This window comes from Gavia stellata, chromosome Z (genome assembly GCF_030936135.1).
Source record: "Gavia stellata isolate bGavSte3 chromosome Z, bGavSte3.hap2, whole genome shotgun sequence".
Lineage (NCBI taxonomy): Eukaryota > Metazoa > Chordata > Aves > Gaviiformes > Gaviidae > Gavia > Gavia stellata.
In genome coordinates, this window is record NC_082637.1 from 9,576,313 (window position 1) to 9,594,588 (window position 18,276).

General features: G+C 45.5%; 1 protein-coding gene across 47 annotated transcripts in view; it reads left to right on the forward strand.

Moving 5' to 3' along the window:
- CELF4 (CUGBP Elav-like family member 4) overlaps positions 1-18,276 on the forward strand; it is a 685,725-nt gene that overhangs the window by 650,516 nt on the left and 16,933 nt on the right. For 8 of the 47 annotated variants that reach the window (XM_059834375.1, XM_059834376.1, XM_059834377.1 and 5 more), the window contains 3 exons: positions 5,759-5,824; positions 7,479-7,559; positions 13,570-13,653. In XM_059834375.1, coding sequence (XP_059690358.1) covers positions 5,759-5,824; positions 7,479-7,559; positions 13,570-13,653 — 231 coding nt within the window. Of the gene's footprint in view, positions 1-5,758; positions 5,825-6,086; positions 6,093-6,655; positions 6,661-7,478; positions 7,560-13,569; positions 13,714-18,276 lie in introns of all 47 variants that reach the window. The other 39 variants (XM_059834394.1, XM_059834396.1, XM_059834397.1 and 36 more) reach the window with 10 other exon arrangements.

Here is an 18,276-nt window from a genome sequence, read left to right on the forward strand (position 1 = left end):
AATCTACATAAATTTCTTAAGACCTCTCTCAAGCTTGTTGTACGAAATGATATAATTATGGATATAGATTAGGGCTGTAGAGAGTGATTTAAATTGGATTTAAGGAGAAGGTGAATAGAGCCCTCCCACTGAGTTATTTATTTATTTATTTTAATCCTGGGCTTCACATAGATTTTTTTTTTGCTATCATTATTTTATTTCCCCCCCATCATCAGAACAGCGCTGCCTCTCTTTGATCATCCTCCTCTCCCATCCACCCTCCCAGAGGTGATAGAGGCCAAGCTGCAGCTCCTGGGCGAGGTGTAAAATACCTCCAGGACAGTGAGAGGAATGAATAGATGGGGCAGAGCACAAAGCTGTGGATCCAGGTGGTAACACATTCTTGTAGACCCATGCAGGGAGCAGCACTGCAAAATAGAGTGAAATAGGTGGAATAAAGCATGTCTGTTGGGAAATGCATAGGCAATCAGAAGCAGGTGGTGAAGAGGATATCATATTGGTGTAAGGTTTGCTGAATCCTTCCACCAAAGTGAATTCCCAGGGTATCCTAGGGGCCCAAAATGTGCCAGACACTGTTTTCATCTCTCAGAAGCACTGGACCCCTCTGATTTCAGAGGGCAGATTTCCTTGGCTTTCTCTTACCCCAAGCTGGGACATGGACACTGTCCCATACCCCACTGAGAGGGGGATGGAGGGCCCCCTTTTGATGGCTCAGGCAGTAACCATCATCCTTTTTCTTCACCACCTCCACTGGCTTCAGTACAGCTCCTCCTGATTTACGCCCCTAACCATCACAACAGACTCCAGCCCTCTGTCCCTCACAACCATTTTCACCTGGGGTGCCCATATAACAGCTCAGCTCATCTTGGCCAGATGCTGTAGCCGGGTTACTGGCATCTCAGGAGGGATTCTTTATAGAACACCGCTTAAACCCATTTTATTTATTTTTAACAACGTGCTTCATTCTGCCACCTCCATCCTTTCATTCTCTGACAAAAGCTAAATGTCGGGCTGAACACTAGCTGAATGCCCCTTTAAAAAGTTGAATTTCAATCTAGAGATATATCAGTAGTAAGAAAGCTTCCTGGTGTTAATTTTAAAGCACTGGTATTTCATGCTGACTTGGGAAATCATCCTTGGTTTTTGGCATCAGGCAGAGGATTCAGAAAGTGACATTAACAGATCTACTTTCTTTGAAGGACTTGGGAGTAATTTCTTGACTTCTGCCTAATGAATAAATGCTGCCTTCGTTAAATTTATATTTATGGTCATATAGTAGGTCATTGGCTTGTTTTATGTCTCCAGGTTTATGGAAGGTTATCTGCCATGGTCACCTTGTGGCATCTTGGCCAGGATTGTCTCGCACAGAGACAATTGTATCTGAGCAGGTTTTTTCCCATGGAGATATGGAAATGATCAAATTAATATAGAGTAGATGTCCAGGGAGAAGGCTCTTGCCCTGAGCTGCCAAATGAGGTTACTATTAGCCTCTGTTTTCACAGTACACCTTTAGTTTGCCCTGGCAAGGCCGGATCCTCAGCTTCTGTAAAGCAGCAAAGCTACATGGACTTCAGTGGGGCTGACGTGATTGATAGTTGTCCTCTGGCCTCTCAGGAGCCTCTCTGCTTCTTTTACTTCACCAGCTGATTCTCAGTGTGTACATTACATCATGCTTAATCTCTTAAATGTCTGTATGCTGGACGTAAGATCTCCATGAGTATGACCACAAGGAAAGCTGTTTCAAATATTATCTATGGGCACATTTGCACAGATAGTCACCAGCACATTCAAGGTTTTTTGATGATGTTACAACTTAGAGACATGCTAGTTCTGGTCCAGAAGCCCTTTAAGGTGCTTTATGATATCCGTGTCCTTCATCTAGTGTCTCCTATGTTCCTACAGCTCTTACCAACCCTTACTCAGCCATTTAGCTTCTGAACCACAGGGGGCTTACACCCTGGCACAGACAGCATGCAGAGGAGCTAAGGTTGGTTCCCAGCCCCGCATGCCCGTGTTCAACTAATATTTGCAATAACAGAGAAAACTCACCAGCTGAATGGGGAGAAATAGCGGCTGAGACAGGGTAACTCTCCTACCTTAGCACAGCATGATCTGTATGAAGGCCACAGGGGTGCACACCTTATTAAGTTATGCATATCTAATGGAGGAATAAAGCAACCTTCCTTCATGGTCTCCTTGTGCAGAGACACAGAAATGATTCATGTCTTGCCATCACTTTGAATTTTAGCACGTGGAGTGCTCCAGTCTACAGTCACATGTAACCCCTGGGGCAGGTTGGCTCTGGATCATGAGCCCCTCGTACATCTGAGCCCTTGCTGAAATTCTCATAGGTCATTAGAATGTAGGATGGCTGTCACTTTACTGAACGCAGGATGGCCACGACTTCCTCAAATGTCTAATCTGTGTCTTGAGATTTCTGGATCAATACCAGCCATTGGCTTCATCCACACTACAGCTGGAAGCACAGGCAGTTATGTCTTTTGCTAGGTTTAATTCATCTGGCAGAGTGAGCAGCAGCATGAAGATATGCTCATGGCTGCCCAAGCTACCTTGGCTTGGTGCCGGGGTACCCAGCCAGCCCTGAAGTCGCTGCCCCTGCATCTTCATAGGCCGTGTTGGCCAGCACAGACTCATCCACTGTACTGAAGTCACATCTTCATTTGCTGAGTAAACACACTCTTTGAGCTAAGGAAGACAAGTTCTTCAGTGAGCTAAAGTCATCACTTTTGTTTTTAAGAGCTGCCAAGTTAAATTCCTGCAGGTGGTGACTTACCATCACTGCTTTTCCCAAACAGCCAAGGTAGGGTATGAGACTATGAATAAAACACGGAGCCCCAAGCCAGGGGTTGCTGCCTCCCCATGCTGTCTAGTCCTACAGCCAAGGGATGCTTTCAACTCACTCCTTTTCCAGGGGTGGCTAGGTCAGTGTTACAGTCCTCTGTGTTAGACCAACCACCTTGCATCTTCTTTACCTATGAGTAAGTGATTCCCGGCTTGGAGCAAAGCTGACTGAAATCAGGGGAGAGTCTTCCCACTGGCTTGTATGTGCTGTGAGCCAGAAGGAAATTCCTGCGTGATCTGGGGCACAAGGCAGCCTCCTGAGAAAGAAACACCTGGTTAGATACTACCCTTGCTGACAAGTCGTAAAGACTCAGGAAAATAATGAACTCTAAAAGCTTTGTGTGGGACGGAAAAAAGCTGCATTTAAAGGCCTGCTGTTCCAAACCCTTCAAATAAAGCATTTGCCCAGTTATAATATTTAATCTTAAAGGTGAACCATGATTTTCAGTGTATATTTCCTAAGCTGAATGGCTTGGTTATGATGGGCAGAGTATGGCTCCAAAGGCAGACGAGATAACCACAGATGGGGTGAGGAGAGCAGCTCAGCAATGAGTTTGCCAGTCCCGTTCAAGACATAGACTCAGCTATAGCTGGGGCAGTGGGCAGTTCCTACGTGTGCCCAGCTAAGGCAAGGAATAAAGGAATGGACCACAGTCAGACAGGTACCGCCCAATGACTTCTCCCGTATCAACAAAGAGGCAGTCATTGCTAATTGTCAGCATGTCAGAGAGAGAATGAGCATGGCTGAGTCCAGCCTCAGCTAGAGAGGAAGGAAATGCTGTGACTGTATCTCCTGAGCAGTGGAGACCAATTCTTCTAGCTCTATAAACAAATGAGTGCAACAAAGGAAGGGCAGTTGCCTTTGGGGCAGACATGGTAGATCATCTCCTTTACTGCAGACTGCAAAACCCTAGTTCTCTTATAAAGACTTGCTCCCTTTACTGCATGTCCCCTCACTTTCCTCAGGAGATATCTTTTACCCGACAGGACTTGGTCATTTTTGGGGTATCCCCGTTATTATGACCCATTCTCCCAAAGGTGTGCGGGAATTGGTGTATCACTCAACCTTTCATGGCCATTCAGTTTTCTTCTGGAGCAATATGCTCAACATTCTGTTTTTAGAGGAAAACAGTTTTGAGCAGAGATTAAAAAGGATAGACTTTAGTTGCTTCCTTCTTCAGGAAGGCAGGAATAAATAGAAACTGGTTTTATATTTTCCAAGCATTTCCTCCAGTTTCCTGGAGCATCTACTCTTTAAAAATACAGCTTTGCATCTCCACTATGCCTTCCACTATCTCCCACAGGTTTTAATGTGTTCTCCTCACATCCATTTTCACGGGGTGAAAATCCTTACAGCAGGGCAGTGCTTTCCCATTTCACATATACACATATTGAGGGACATGCCAAAAGTCAGCTAGGAAATCAACCAAACAACTTCCAACCTAAGACTGCAATCCAACTTATTTCTTCCTGTTACCACCCCATCCTCAAAGTCCTTGTGATCCAATAATGGTCATAATGAACAGGAGCCTCCAAGTCTTAGCCAGCTAATTGGGTTTGTCCCCTTCAAGTTTGGTCTTCTTACAATTCCTCCTTGTATTTTGGGAGATAAGTGCAAGACCTTGCAAGCTTCCATCATGATCAATGGTGATCTTTGAAGTTAAGGTTCAAGCTGGTACTTGCATCTGTAAGAAGACACTTTGTCCATGTTCCTTGGGTCCATAACACTCATGTTTTCCAACCTCACCCACATGTTGGCATACAGTCAGTGTCCCTCCTTGGGTAGGTCAATGGCACTAGATTTCCCTCTAAGAGGCCCACACCTTTGCAACCTCCAAGCTCCTGCCTCCAGCCTCACCTCTGTGCTTATAAGAAGGAAGAAGGTGGGATGGAGGGGAGAAAGTTGCAGCTCCCTAAGGGATCATCCTACAGGTACAAAGCCAGAGGGACTGCGTAAATGCAGAACTGTGCAGCACCAATAAATACAAATTAAACTCATAACAAGAAGTGAAATATTAGGGCCAAGGTGACATTTGGACTGGAGGTTCAGCCAAGCTTTGCTTTAAATATTTTATTGCTGCAGATAAAGAAAGAGCTTATCCAACAAGTTTCTCTCTCTCTCTTTTTTCTCTCACTATCAACCAAAGGGGAAAAGGAAAAAAAATCTTAACTAGCTTTGGTTGTATTTGAGCTAGACTTCAAAGTTTCACAAAAATAAACAGTTTTAGGGGGGAGGAATGCACACTTGTAAAGAGAGAAAATGCACTTTGAAGCCAGCAAGGGACTGCATGCTTTATGCAGAGATTCACAGCATCCTTCCCTGGAGCAGACAAGTGGTGTCCCCCTCCCCTCCAAGCAGCAACTCCTCTCGCACAGGGGGCTGCCTGGCAGCAACGCGATCCTTTGAAGGGATGTCGGGATGGCAGGAGCCACTGCTTTGTTCTCCTCTCCTTCCTCCTGCTATGCCCCTGTTGTTTTCTGCTCTGATTGAAAGTTTCATGCAACTGTAGCTGTCACTGAGATCTGAATTTGCACAGCACCTAGCACAGTGTCAGTCCTGGCTTAAGACGAGGGCTCTTCGGGGTTGATTACTGCAATGCCAAAAAACCGCATGATCGGAGGTGGGCTCCATAATTTAAGCTTGGGAAAGGAGGGCAGAGGTTTGCTTGCCCTCTGCTCCAAAGCCTCACAGGGTGATGGCTGGGGGACAGAGCCCTCCTGGCCATCGTGGGGGGCTCTGTGCAGTCCTATCCCTAGGATGAGCAAGCTGAACCTCTTCTGCGACCTTCAACCCCTAGGTCTGTCTGTCTCACACCACATATTGATGAGGAAAGAGAAAGGGAGAGTGCCTGTCATGTTTTAACCCCTTAATTCCTTCTCTCTTGTGTTTCCACAGCACAGAGCCCCACTGCAGCAGACCCTTTGCAGCAAGCCTACGCTGGAGTGCAGCAGTACGCAGGTCGTTAGTATTAACACTTTCTCCCAATAAACCTTTCTCTTCTCTAAAGCCTTTAATCTCTGAGCACACCTGAGGGGGCTGGGGGAAGGGAGGTGTTTGCCGATACTGAGGCGAGCTGGGGGCCACAGGCTCTCACATAAAATTTGCGCTTCCTGTGAAAACAAACATAGAGCCCAGGGTCTTCTCTCCCTAAGGAGGCAACCTCTTCTATTTCCCTGGGGAAAGGCTCCCACTGACATGCACCTTGGTGCAGCTTCATTGGCAGGACCAGGTCTGGTTTGCTTCACACAGTGCGCAAGTATGAAATCACGCCACTGATTTGGGGGCCACTTTCTATAACAGGTCTCCTGAGTGCTGCAGTGAGGAGGGGAGATGGGCAACCAGACCCTGCAGAACCTGGCAGGGTATGGTATGTCTGCACATATCCATATTTTAGGGAAAGTCTACACCGGCCATACTCCAGCTATTTAGTTTGAGGCTTGCTTAGGAGCTACACAGACACACTCCTGGCTTCCAAGCAGCTTTCTCCACGGCTCCCAATGGGTCAGCCTCCACTCACGTTGCCCTGTACGCTGAGCAGCTCCTTTGCATTTGATGGACTGACACCAGCCAAAGTGACCTGGTGCAGACCACGACCCCTCCGTGTTCAGTCTCCCCTCACGAGGTGTCCATGGCCAACGTTGCGAGGAAGCTGCCACCCCAAAGTCATTATTTCCTGTGGTAACTGGAGCAATCATGGGCTCCCGCTGAGGAATGGCTATTATCTCATGTCAGCGCTGTATCTGGAAACTTAATTTAATTCTCCATGTAGGGCTTCATTTGCTGGTGTTTTAGTTATTGTCATTTATTGCTTGTGAGGTTTGATAGATGGGAAGCAGCTCAACCCTTTGAGCTGTTAATTAACCCCTCTGCACACACATGGCCCCTATCCCCCTCTCTCTGGGCTCACAGGCGACCCGTACTCTGTATTTTTAGCAGCAAGGCACATCATCTACCATCTGTGGTACTGAATGGCTCCCCTTGTCTGCTTGGTGGGGGAGCTGAGGTGGGGAAAATTGTTTAATTGCTGCATACTGTTTCCACTGTGTTTGTGTGAGAGAGAGGAAGTCTCGACAGACATGAAAGAATATGTATATCTGACAGTGTATGTGCAACTGTGCCTATATAGTGTGTGGTCATATGAAGGTTAGAGTAAGGGAGGAAACACATGTGTGAACTGTTTTTATGAACATGTGAATTAATCAGGGTGCAAGAGAGATTACACAGGGAAATGCGCGCATGCACTCTGCGCGTGGCTGTCAGCATGGGCATCAACGCGCTGAGCTCGTGAATGAATGTCTTTGTGGTGCCATCTGGGATGGTTACGCATCTCCGCCCGGAGAGATCTCAGCAGAGACCCCCATTTACACCGCTGTCCCTGGTGTTACTGCTGATGAAGCTGAAGGGAGGGTGGGTGCTCAGGGCCATGTGGCACTGCCTGGATCACGACTGTGGTGCTTCTGCCACATCTCAGGCTGCACGAGATGGCCCTTCCCAGAGCCAAAATGCAGGTGGAAAGCCCACCTCTAGCTTGGTATGATGGTTTGGAATGAAAGCTCCTTGCTTCCCAGCACTGAAATCTGTCCCTCTTTCTTCTCTCCCTTTCTCTTCCCTATAGCTGCTTATCCTGCTGCTTATGGCCAGATTAGCCAAGCGTTCCCACAGCCGCCTCCCATGATCCCACAGCAACAGAGAGAAGGTGAGTAAATGGACTGTCCTCCTTTCTGGCCCCAGCACGCCATGCCCACCACATTGGTTCCCCTCCTCATACACCTAGAGAGTATCCATTAAACACCCAGTTGCTTTAAACCTCTGGTCCACTGAGTCTTTTCTCAATTTCCATATGTGGCACGGCATCATTGGCACTAACAGTAATATATGGGAACATCCTCATGGGGAGTCGCTGCTGAGATCTCCTCAGTCCCCAGGGAAGGAAGCATGCTGATGTGCATGGGCCATGGAAAGACCTGCTAGCAATGCAGGCAATAATGTCCAGGGAGGGTCTGTGTTAGAGACAAACAACATGAATGCGAATAAAAATGCAATTGTATTGGAATAAAGAGTTTAATAAGACTCAAAACACTGGTCACCCTTCATTAGGAGCCAGTAAGGTGATTTCAGACACTTGCTATTTAGAGAATAAGGACCTGCTATTTAAAGGAGCTGGTCTAGTCCTTTCAGACACCATTGATAATCTGGAAAGAGAAATCAGCCCTTTTAGAGCACAATCTGTATCAGGGTAAGATTAATCATATAGTAAAAGTACCTATTTCTTTACATTGACTGTGAGAGGAGCCTAGGTTATCTAGTCTGCAGGACAGGATGGCTGCACTGGAGACATAAAAAGTAAGGAGAGGTGAATCTTGAACTATTGCATGTAAATATTTTGGGAGGCAACCAAGCCATGTGATGTTCCCTTTACAGTCATTGGGCAGCAGTGGGATCCTCACAGGTAACCCCCTCAGTCCCAACCATCCTCCTGGGAGTCTACTGTTCCCTTTTGACTAGAAGAGGAGACGGCTTGCCTAAGTGAGGCATTTAAGTCAGGTGCTTCAGCTTAGTGTAGACACCCTCATGTTAAATAATTACATTTCAACTTTTAGCCTCTATTAGATCACTAATTCAGATATTCTATGTTATACGTGTTATTATATATACATAATGACATTCAATATTTTAATATAGTGTAACAGTCAGAATGAAATGACTCAAGATTACACAATCAAACTAAAACATTCTGATGGCCTAGAACTACTTTGGGGGAGAAATCTCATTTTGCAAGAAAATTAGAAATGTTGGCATTTCGATCTAATTTGGAATTAATTTTTTTCCGACGTCAGAATTTCCTGGGGAACACAACTTCCAGCTTCTGATTAGCTCTAGTACACGTCCCTGCTGTGAGAACAGATGCACAGACCTAACGTATCATTACAGAGATGTTTCCCCCATGCTGAAGGACTTTGCTTTTTATTACTTACTGGGGCTAGATTAAGCACAGGACAAAATGGCGAGCAGATCACTGCTCAGTATAGCATTGTGCCAGGAACCATCAGAAGCAAGGGACAGCTGTTGTGCGCACTTTGAAGACCCACTGCCCAAAGTCCCCTGTTTTCGCAAGGCATGGTGTGTCTCTGTGGGTTGCGGGTGAGTGTCACCCAGTGGACATGTTATCTCATAACTTCTCACTCCTTCCTGTAAGCAGCTGGTATTAGGGGTGGTTGGGGGCCAGGTATATGCGATGAACCACCAGTCTGATGCAGGCTGCCATTCCCAGTGTCCTCCATTTTCCTGCAGTGTTTAGATGCTGTGGCTTTCTCTGCTGCTTGCTATAGGGAGAAACTCTAAGGCACGACACTCCTTTTTAGCAGAGGGTCAAGACCTTTAAGCATCTCTAACCTTTAACGGGAAAACGCAGCAAAGGGAACTCTAATAATAATAATGCTCACTGCTGAGAAGAGTACTTTATGTTTGCAAGGATGTGCACAAACATTGATTCGTTAATGAACCAGCCCTACCACAACAATAACATCGATGATCACATTGTTAATAACAATGCTAACTCTCCACTCCCGGATCCTGGTTGGATAACAAGCCCAGAGCAGTTTGGCTGCTGCAATGTTCCTGAAGAGATTAGTTACTACTTCCACAGGAGCACTGAGGCTGCCGGCAGCTGACAGGGTGCATAGGGTGGAACAGATCCAAAAGCTAGAGATGAAGTCTTGATTCAGGCCATGTCAACCAGGTAAAACTTGGGGGTAATTTTAAATTTGTATGGTATTAGTCATCTTGACGTAGTTTCTGAAACTCAGAAGTACACTTAGATATTAAAATAAAGCGGTGCAGGCTTGTGACTTTCATCTGCCCTGTGCTCAAATATGCTGGGGACTGAATAGCAAGCAGATGCAGAAGAGGCAATGAAATTCCAGCCTCTGAGTATTTGCTGTAGAGGTGAGGTGTGCAGCTGACCAAAGGGCTGTAGGCTGACTTCATACAACCTTACAGGACAGCCCATTTTTAATTACTGTTGGAAGAGCAGTCTAGTCGTAGCCTTTCCTTATGACACTGACTCACAGTGTTGGGGATGCAATGATAGATGGCTGATGTCAGCTCAGGTATGTGGAGTTTACTCATGTTGGTAGTGGACATCCAGGGATAGGTTGGGTCTGCCGCTGCCCCTATGCTAAATAACTAACAATGAGCTAGAGGGTGAGGAGCATGGGCAGAGCAATGGCTTAGCAACCCAGGTCCAGCGAAGCCAAATTAACATGGACTCAACACAGAGTTATCTAGCACGTGCTCCTGTGCCCTCAATCACGGGTTTTTCCATTATCCAGCATGGTTTGCCTGTAATTTAAAAATCATTCATAAATTGTGCATTCCTTAAAACTTCTATTTCCTTTTTGTCCGAATCAAGGCTGTCTGTGCTTCTTGTGTACTAATGAATAGAAATATCAATAACTTAAAGCCATAACATCAAGAGCCATGGTAGATATCAGGATAGAAATGAACCTTGATTTTCTTCTCATAATGTGTCATGAAGATTAGATTTCGAGCTGACTTACAGTCCTTTTGAAAACCTAAGTAAAGTGTGTGGTAAATAATCTTAGTACTGTATTCAGCCCTGAACTGCCAAGTATACTGATCTCTGATAATCCATTAACACAGTCCAAAACAAGACCTTTCTCTCCAACAAGATAGTTGGAGTCTACACTAAAGTTTTGCCATACCAGCTGCCATCTTCCTCTTGCTCCAGTGATCCTGACCACGTCCTTTAAAATTCATTGCATGTGTGCACTGAGAACTAACTTAGCTCTTCATAGCATTCTATGCTGAACAACTTATGCCTTTGGCTGCTTAAAAATATACATGTATATATGAAGAGGCAGCCATACACATAAACACATAGTCTTCCCTGGAGTGCCAGGATTAACTTGACTCAGGCAAAAAACACCACAAGGTAGAAGGGCTGTGACAGAGGGAGCTTGTTTTGCGAATTCTTTACCAAGGAGTCTAACTGTGATAGGTAACTTACGGATGGATGGATTTAACAAGAAATTACTTGTTAAATTCTAATGGCAGAATTTTCATATATGAGGATAGTATAACAAATCATACTTCCCCAGGTTGCTTCTCAGCGGAGTTTTCAACATTGGAAAGTAGCAAAAACCTTCTGTAGTTGGGAACAGAGTGAGTTTGGCCTTGAATGTCTGAGTTGGTACTGGAAGCCACAGCATGGGTTTCCCAGGAACACTTCAGAGCTGAACTGGTCTTTCAGGATGGTCTCTGCTTTTTTGCATCCTCCCTGGTCTCTTCTTCTTAGTCTCTAAGCAGTGTGACGTAAAGCTGATTTCAAGGTGAACTAAGGGTTGTTCTCTCCTTGAGCCCAACCTCTAAACCCGGTGTAGATGAAGTTGCGTGCATCCTGGTCTGCCTTACGCCTTAGTAGGTGTTTCTCAGCACATGCAGGCAGAATCCCTACTCATGCACAACACATCCAAGACCCCAGGAAATGCAGCTGGCATTTTTGAAAGAATTTGCCAGTTTTACAGAGCAAACTGCTGGCTCTGGTGATGTCAGTGGGAATTTTGCCACTAATTGCAGCAAAGCCAAGATTTTACCCATTCTATTACAATGTGGATCTCAAATCCCACAGCAGAAGTGCTTTGGGGCACGTTCAGATGAAGGAACGAATTTTTCCCTGCTATTCTGGACCGTGGTCTTCTCCTGGGCAGAATTTTCTCAATTCTAACAGACACCTAAGGGGGGTCGGTGTTTGTTTAACACTTTCAGACTGTTTCATATCTAGTTTATCATGCCAATAACTCCTCATTGTGTGGAAATGAACTGCAGCAAGAACTGGAGAAGGGATAGTTGCTCAGTGAGGAGACTAAGGAAGAGACAGACGGGAGGTGGGGGGAAGATGGAAAAGCCTGGCATGAAATAGGGGAGCCTGATTGTAGGCCACTGAGGTTCAAAAGTAATTTAGCTAAGCAGATGACCGGGTGCCTAATTAGTTAATTATCCCACCATACCACTATCCCTCCCATTTGGAAGAAACCCTGTTACCATCCTCATGACCTCTAGGAAATGCACAAGATGCAAAGGATCAGCTGTTCCTTCGTGACAGTCCTTTTAGCAAATTAGTGGGGAAAATTGTGCTTAGCAAATATTCATTAGGGCTTCATTTTCCATTAATCCAAAAGGAAATGTGGAGAGCCTGTGACTTCAATCACGCTGAGGCCCAGGAATTTTAATGAGCTTTAAATGGGCATCTGTCAAAATCCTGACTTTGCCGTACTTCTCCTGCCAGCCAGGGGGATGAATAATGGCTAATAAAAGGTGGGAGCATCTAGGCAAACTCCTCTCCCTAACAGGAAAGGCAAAGTTGTAATTTGCTGTGTTATGACACCGTAATTATGCCCTGATGAAGAAAATGAGAGTATTAAAAAACCCTTTCCTTCCCCACACTGTGCCCCAGATGTAAACGGGGGAAAGTTGGCTAATCAGGTCACAGGGTTGTAGGCACATGTGCTGGGGGGAAGGAGGAACCCCTCCTTCCCTCTGTCCTCCTACCCTCATGGCAAGGAGCATGCACTGTATCCCCTTCATCTCGACCCCCCTGAGCAAAGCCGAGCTGGAGTTACCTGTCGAGGTCAGCGCAGAGCTGGACAGCAGCTGGAAGTACCTTTGGAAATAAGACCATGAAAAAACCAATCCCTGCCTCCTCAGACTATACACTTTTCCACTAATAAACACTGTAAGGAGTTTAAAGGTTTATTTTTTCCAACAAAACCACTTGGACATACCTGTTCCCTTTTGACTTTTGCTCAAGTTCAGCTTGCTTAAAAATAAAAGTCACATTGAAAAGTTTCATTCTAAGCTATTTGACCAGAGGCAGATTCTCCCTCTTGTGCCCCAAAATACAATTTCAATATAACATTTTCTGATGGTCTCTACTTTAACAAAGCTGCATATTCCAATTAAAGACTCCTCTCTGGATATTTTTCCAAGCACCCTCTGAAGTCTGTAAGAGTATATGTTACAGCACTGACGCAAAAAAGGCAATTCCTCTTTTCTAGTAATTTGGATTTAAATCCATCTGTAATCTCTCTTGCAGAACCCTCTAGAATGGAGGACATGGCCAAATTGTCCAGATCTGGGGGAGTCTTCAGGGTGTGCCAAGCTGGGGGGTTGAATGTAAAATCCTACAAAAAAAAAAAAAAAAAGCCTGTGGATTTGTGCATATCCTTCTACTTGTTATCACAGTCCTCATACAGATACAAGAAGGATAATGAAACTTCTGCATGTAGACACTGTGAAGAGGCAAGGGTTAGTGTGGGTCACCCAAAACTCTACAGATTAAATGAAATTATGATGAGCAAAGAAAAACTATGAACTGCATTCTTTCGGTCTTTTTGTTCTTATTCCTTCATTCTGTCTTTCCATGGCCACATGTGTTGCTGCATTCCTCTGTCTCTGGATTTTATTCTGGTGTCTGTCCTGGGAAGGTTAATGAAGTTAGCATAGCCTGTAGGTAACTTTCTGAGTTCCTAGTCTTCTGCTTTGTCCGTTCCTCTGAGAGTCTACAGACTCCTTCCTAGAGGTGACCCCTCATCAGTCAGAGAGAGTGGATGCAAAAGTAATCTCCACCCTGTGCTTTCTCATATCCTATTTCTCTCCATTCATGGGTCTTCTTTTTCTCTTGATAGGACCAGAGGGCTGTAACCTGTTTATCTACCATCTGCCCCAGGAGTTTGGGGATGCTGAGCTGATGCAGATGTTCCTGCCTTTCGGTAATGTCATCTCCTCGAAAGTGTTTGTGGATCGGGCGACAAACCAAAGTAAATGCTTTGGTGGGTAAAGATAACAAAACAATTAGATTCATCCAGGAAAGGGCTTTCTCTGAATACTTTACCTTTCAAACTGCTTTCTTTCTGCTTAAGCTTTATGATTTCTCTCAATTTACTCCTGTCAATACTTTCCCCCTTCCCTCTTTCTCTCCTAATTGTCTCATGCTCAGAGTTGTGTGCGCTGCTTAGAGGTGAAGGTTTGGCGTCTCACCAGCAGCAGGGTGCTGCGGCTGCTGGTGGTGGGGTGGAAAATATCCCCCCTTGGAAGGGGAGGTGGGGAAGGTACAGAAAAGACTAAAGCACGTGGAGCAAAATGGAGGGGGCTGGTGGGGGTACGTGACAGGGTCAGCAGTGGGAGCATGGGGCAGAAGGGGAACTTCTGTACCTAAGGAAAAGGAAAAACAGGTCATGGGGTTTAAGGGAAGTCAAAGTTGTGGGGGCAGCTTCACAGCAGCTGTGATGCATTAGACGGCAAGGGGACAAGGACTGAACATCAGTTGAAAGCCTGGTCTTCTGGGGGGATGGCTGCTCGGTGGACTGCAGGCAGCCGCTCCCTGAGCCCGCTGGACCCAAGCCAGCACCACAGCAGATACAGATAGACTGAGCTAACCCTGTGTCTCAAGCGACAGGCCATGCTAAGAGGCTGGGTATGAAAGCTGCGCTGTGCTCACACAGCTCTGGCCTCACTGCTGGCTCAACCCCACCAGCTGGAGTGTGGTAAGAGTACAGCCTCACCTGCCTGTGAGACACCAGCTAGGGACACCCTGAGCTGCACCCACAACGGGAGGGCTCAGCTAGCCAACAGCCACATGGCGATCTGTGCGTGGTATCTCAGTGGGATCCCGTTGTTTGCAAAGGTGTTGCTGTGAGGGGTCCCTTCTGGCAGTGTGGCAGCATGGGGATGGACCCTACCACATTTGATCCCATCCCACCCGGTGGACAGGGGATCTGCCCCATCCATGTGCCCACCACTGGGATGTGCAATTTCTGGTTCTCCGCCATCCTGCACTCTCTGCAGACCTTCCCTGAGACGTGTAACGGGACAAACTATTGTTTTTCTTCTCCGTTACTTGCAGCTGATCTGGACTCTGTCAGGCAAACTTCCAGAGTTAAGACTTACTGGAGTTTCATTTGATTTTACAGCCACTCTCAGTCTCCACACTATGCTTCCGTTCCATGCTGCCTTCCCCTTTCCCCTCCTGGACAGCCCACCTCCCAAAACTCTTACCTCATCCCTTGCTAGCTATGGTGCATGTCAGACACTACTTCCAAGAGTTTCATGCCCCTTTTCTATGCACAGTTCCTCCTGCCCATTCACAGAGGGTCTGAACAGGCTGTCTTCCCCTTTGATTGAAAGAGTCCTGCCCCCTGATGTGAGGGGACACAGCGTTCCCCTTCACCAGTAGTCATTGGGTTGCTGCATTCTCAAGCTCTAGAGGAATAAAGGACAAAGAGTTTGGTGTGAAGAGGGAGTTGGGAAATTCAAATAAGAAATTATGAATTAGCCCTATTCTCTCCAGAGCCCACCTGCTTTTTAGAGCTTTAACCATATAAAAGCTCATAATAAGATGAGCATACCAGCATAGCTCTAGGTGACATTGAAAACTAATGCTCCAAGGATACCCATGGGTTAGAAATGGACCTTTGGCAATGAAATTGCCATTCCTGTCATAAACATTTAGGGGACTACTGAGACTGGTTCTCCACATATTGACAAGTGGGAAGAACAAAGGTAAATGGAGAAATGAGGTGAGAGCCAAGTCCAGTGAGGGAGAGTATCTTCTGGACAGTTATTCACCTTATCTCCTCTTAGCTCAAAGTCTCTCTGGCTACAAGGCTTAAGGAGGACAGCAACACATACCTAGCTTGTGGGGCAGGGTTGTGGGCCTGGCTTTATTGCTGCTTCCAAGGTACAGTGAGGTCATGGCTGAGAGCTGAGCAGGAATTGAGGGATCTTAGCAGAAATTTTTTTTAACATTGAGTCTTACTCGGAGAATATAAACATCAGCTTGTTTGACAAAGCAACCTCCAAAACTAATGGTGGGATATTCCAGCCTGAAAGCAGGATGGTGCCCTTTGGATGTGTAGACCTAAGCGCACAGGCAAGCAAAAGCGGTAATTACAGATTGCTAGTTGATCTTAGTCACTTTATATTAGCTTGTAAGACACAAATGTCCAAGTCCAGCCAGTTTTGGCTCCCAGGTGTGAAGCCCCAGTTTTCTCTGGCTTTAACTTACTTTCCCATAGAGCTGAGTGCCTGCTGTGACTGTTGGTCTCAGACAAACATGTTCACTATGCTGCTGTGTGCACCACCTCCAGAAGGATAGAAATAGCAGAAGTACAGATAGGTAATTATCACAAGTAAGTCACACTACTCTTCGAAACCTCCCACCCTGCTGACCTTCAACTTTAGAGTAATGTAAAAATGTGGAGGGTATTACAGAAAATCAGGCCTTTCATTTGTTTTGCTAAGTCCACTGAAGCTGGTGCTGATTATCATTCTTTGTTCAGAAAGTCAATTTAAAAAAAAAAACAAAATTACTTTTTCCTAAAGGAAAAAAAAGGATTTTGTTAACTTTGGAAGTAAGAAAACTCATTCCTTTTCTGCTTAAACATTTCCCAAAACTCAACATGTAAAAACATAGCATTTGCATTCTGTTTCACTTTTTTTTAACCCAGCTAGAGCTCTCCAACTGGTAGCCTGGGGGGACAATTCTGTCTGGCCCCAGAAAGATATTCCACCATTATATGACCTTTTAAAATGTATCTGCTATGCAGATCCCAAGTAAATTGCTGTAACAGAGTCTAGCCCCAGGTTGTCGAGAAATTGTCAAGAAGTCCTGCTTTAGACAAACTTAAAAAATTCTGTGGAGAAAAATGTCATCATGTTTTTTTCCACAGGAACAGAAACTACTTCATTTGCTGCTCTTGTCTCACTGTTGAACTACCTGTAAGCAGCTGGCCCAAAGTGAGTGGATCAGTAGAGCAGCATCTCAAAACAGGACTTTTATTCCTTTCTGTTCACCTCTAAACTCTCCCCTGCATTTCCAACAGAAAGTTATATCCTTTGGCCACTACTGGCAGGATCGTGTAGGGGCAGCCACGGGAGTGTTAGGAAGAAAGTGAGATGAGCCATAAAGCCTTGCTCCTGGTTTTTGGAGTCCACGACCCTGCAGAGAACATTTAGCACCTGCATGCACTGAAGAAACAACGCTGTGGTCATGAAGCCTTCAACTTTCCCAATTCAGAGGCTGCTGCCTCTTGGCTGACAAGGAGCAGCAAGGAATGCATAGTACAGCAAGGCTCACCTGTAAAATGTTAAAGTGCTCAAAATATGTCTACTGTTTTCCATAGCAGGACTGCTTGCTGTGGTGTGTAAGACTGCCTGAGAAACAACACTGACTTCTCACTCAAAAAAGTCATTTAAATGGGAAGGCTTCCTTGCCTTAGAATTCCCTTCGGCTGCACATATCCAGGCTAGGCTCAAATCCTTTCTTTTCTCTTACAATTTTTCAAACCTCTGGTTTTTATTTTTCCCCCTATCCTTATGCAGCTGTAATATGTCCAAGTGCAGACCACACTTCTCCCTCTCACTCACCAACATCCTGCCTATCCCCATGGCCTGAGCCTCCATCACACCAACTAGATCAGTATCTTCTTGGCTTTCTCCTCAGGCGCTGCCTTGTCCACCCTCTTGTATTCAAACTTACTGATTTCACCTTCACAGGTCTTCACTGTTCTGTCCTCTCTCCTCACTTGCTAGTCCTTCACTCAATGCCCAGCTAATACCTGTAGCCTCTTCCCATGCACTTCTTTTACAGCCAGCATGTTTCTCCTCACTGGGCCATGCTGTCCATTCACAGTGAAATGACAGGGCCACAGCAGGAATCACTGTCTTGGGAAAAAATTACACTTAATCAGATGCTCCTTGAAGACAGTAACTCCCATTCTCACAACAGGCTGATCTGGGATGTCTTGCACATAGGCACAGTGTGTCACAGCCTGAAAGTCAACTTCTGCAGGACCCTGGAGCTATATCTCGTCTCTATGCAAGGCAGAGACTGCACTAAGTCTCTCACCTTCTTAAAGTATGTGTGTAAGTTCTTCTGTGTGTGGGTATCCTAAATGTCAGAGGACATGCAATATATCTACATACTGGTTGTAATGGCTCTGGTGATAATTCCCCTCTCAGTTATGCAGATAATTTAAATGTGACCAGTTTGCGTACCCAGCAAAAAGAAAACTCCAGTAAAATGCCACTATTAAGGCTGCTAAGGCAAGTAGTCAATGTGCGAAGAGCCATTCTTCATGTTGCCCACACATGGTTAACTCTACCTCTGTCTAGGGTGACGCTACAATATGGTCCTAATTGTCACACAAGACGCATTTTAAGAAGGCATTTGAAGATTTTAAACTAGTGAAATACAGAGACAGACATATTCTAGGAAAATGTTTTAACAGAAGGGAAAGAAAAGGATAGGTTTGGGCAATATTAATTAGGAAGACATGACAGAAATTAGAAAAACGAGGACATGTATGGAGCAGCAGAGGCCAAACGATTACTCC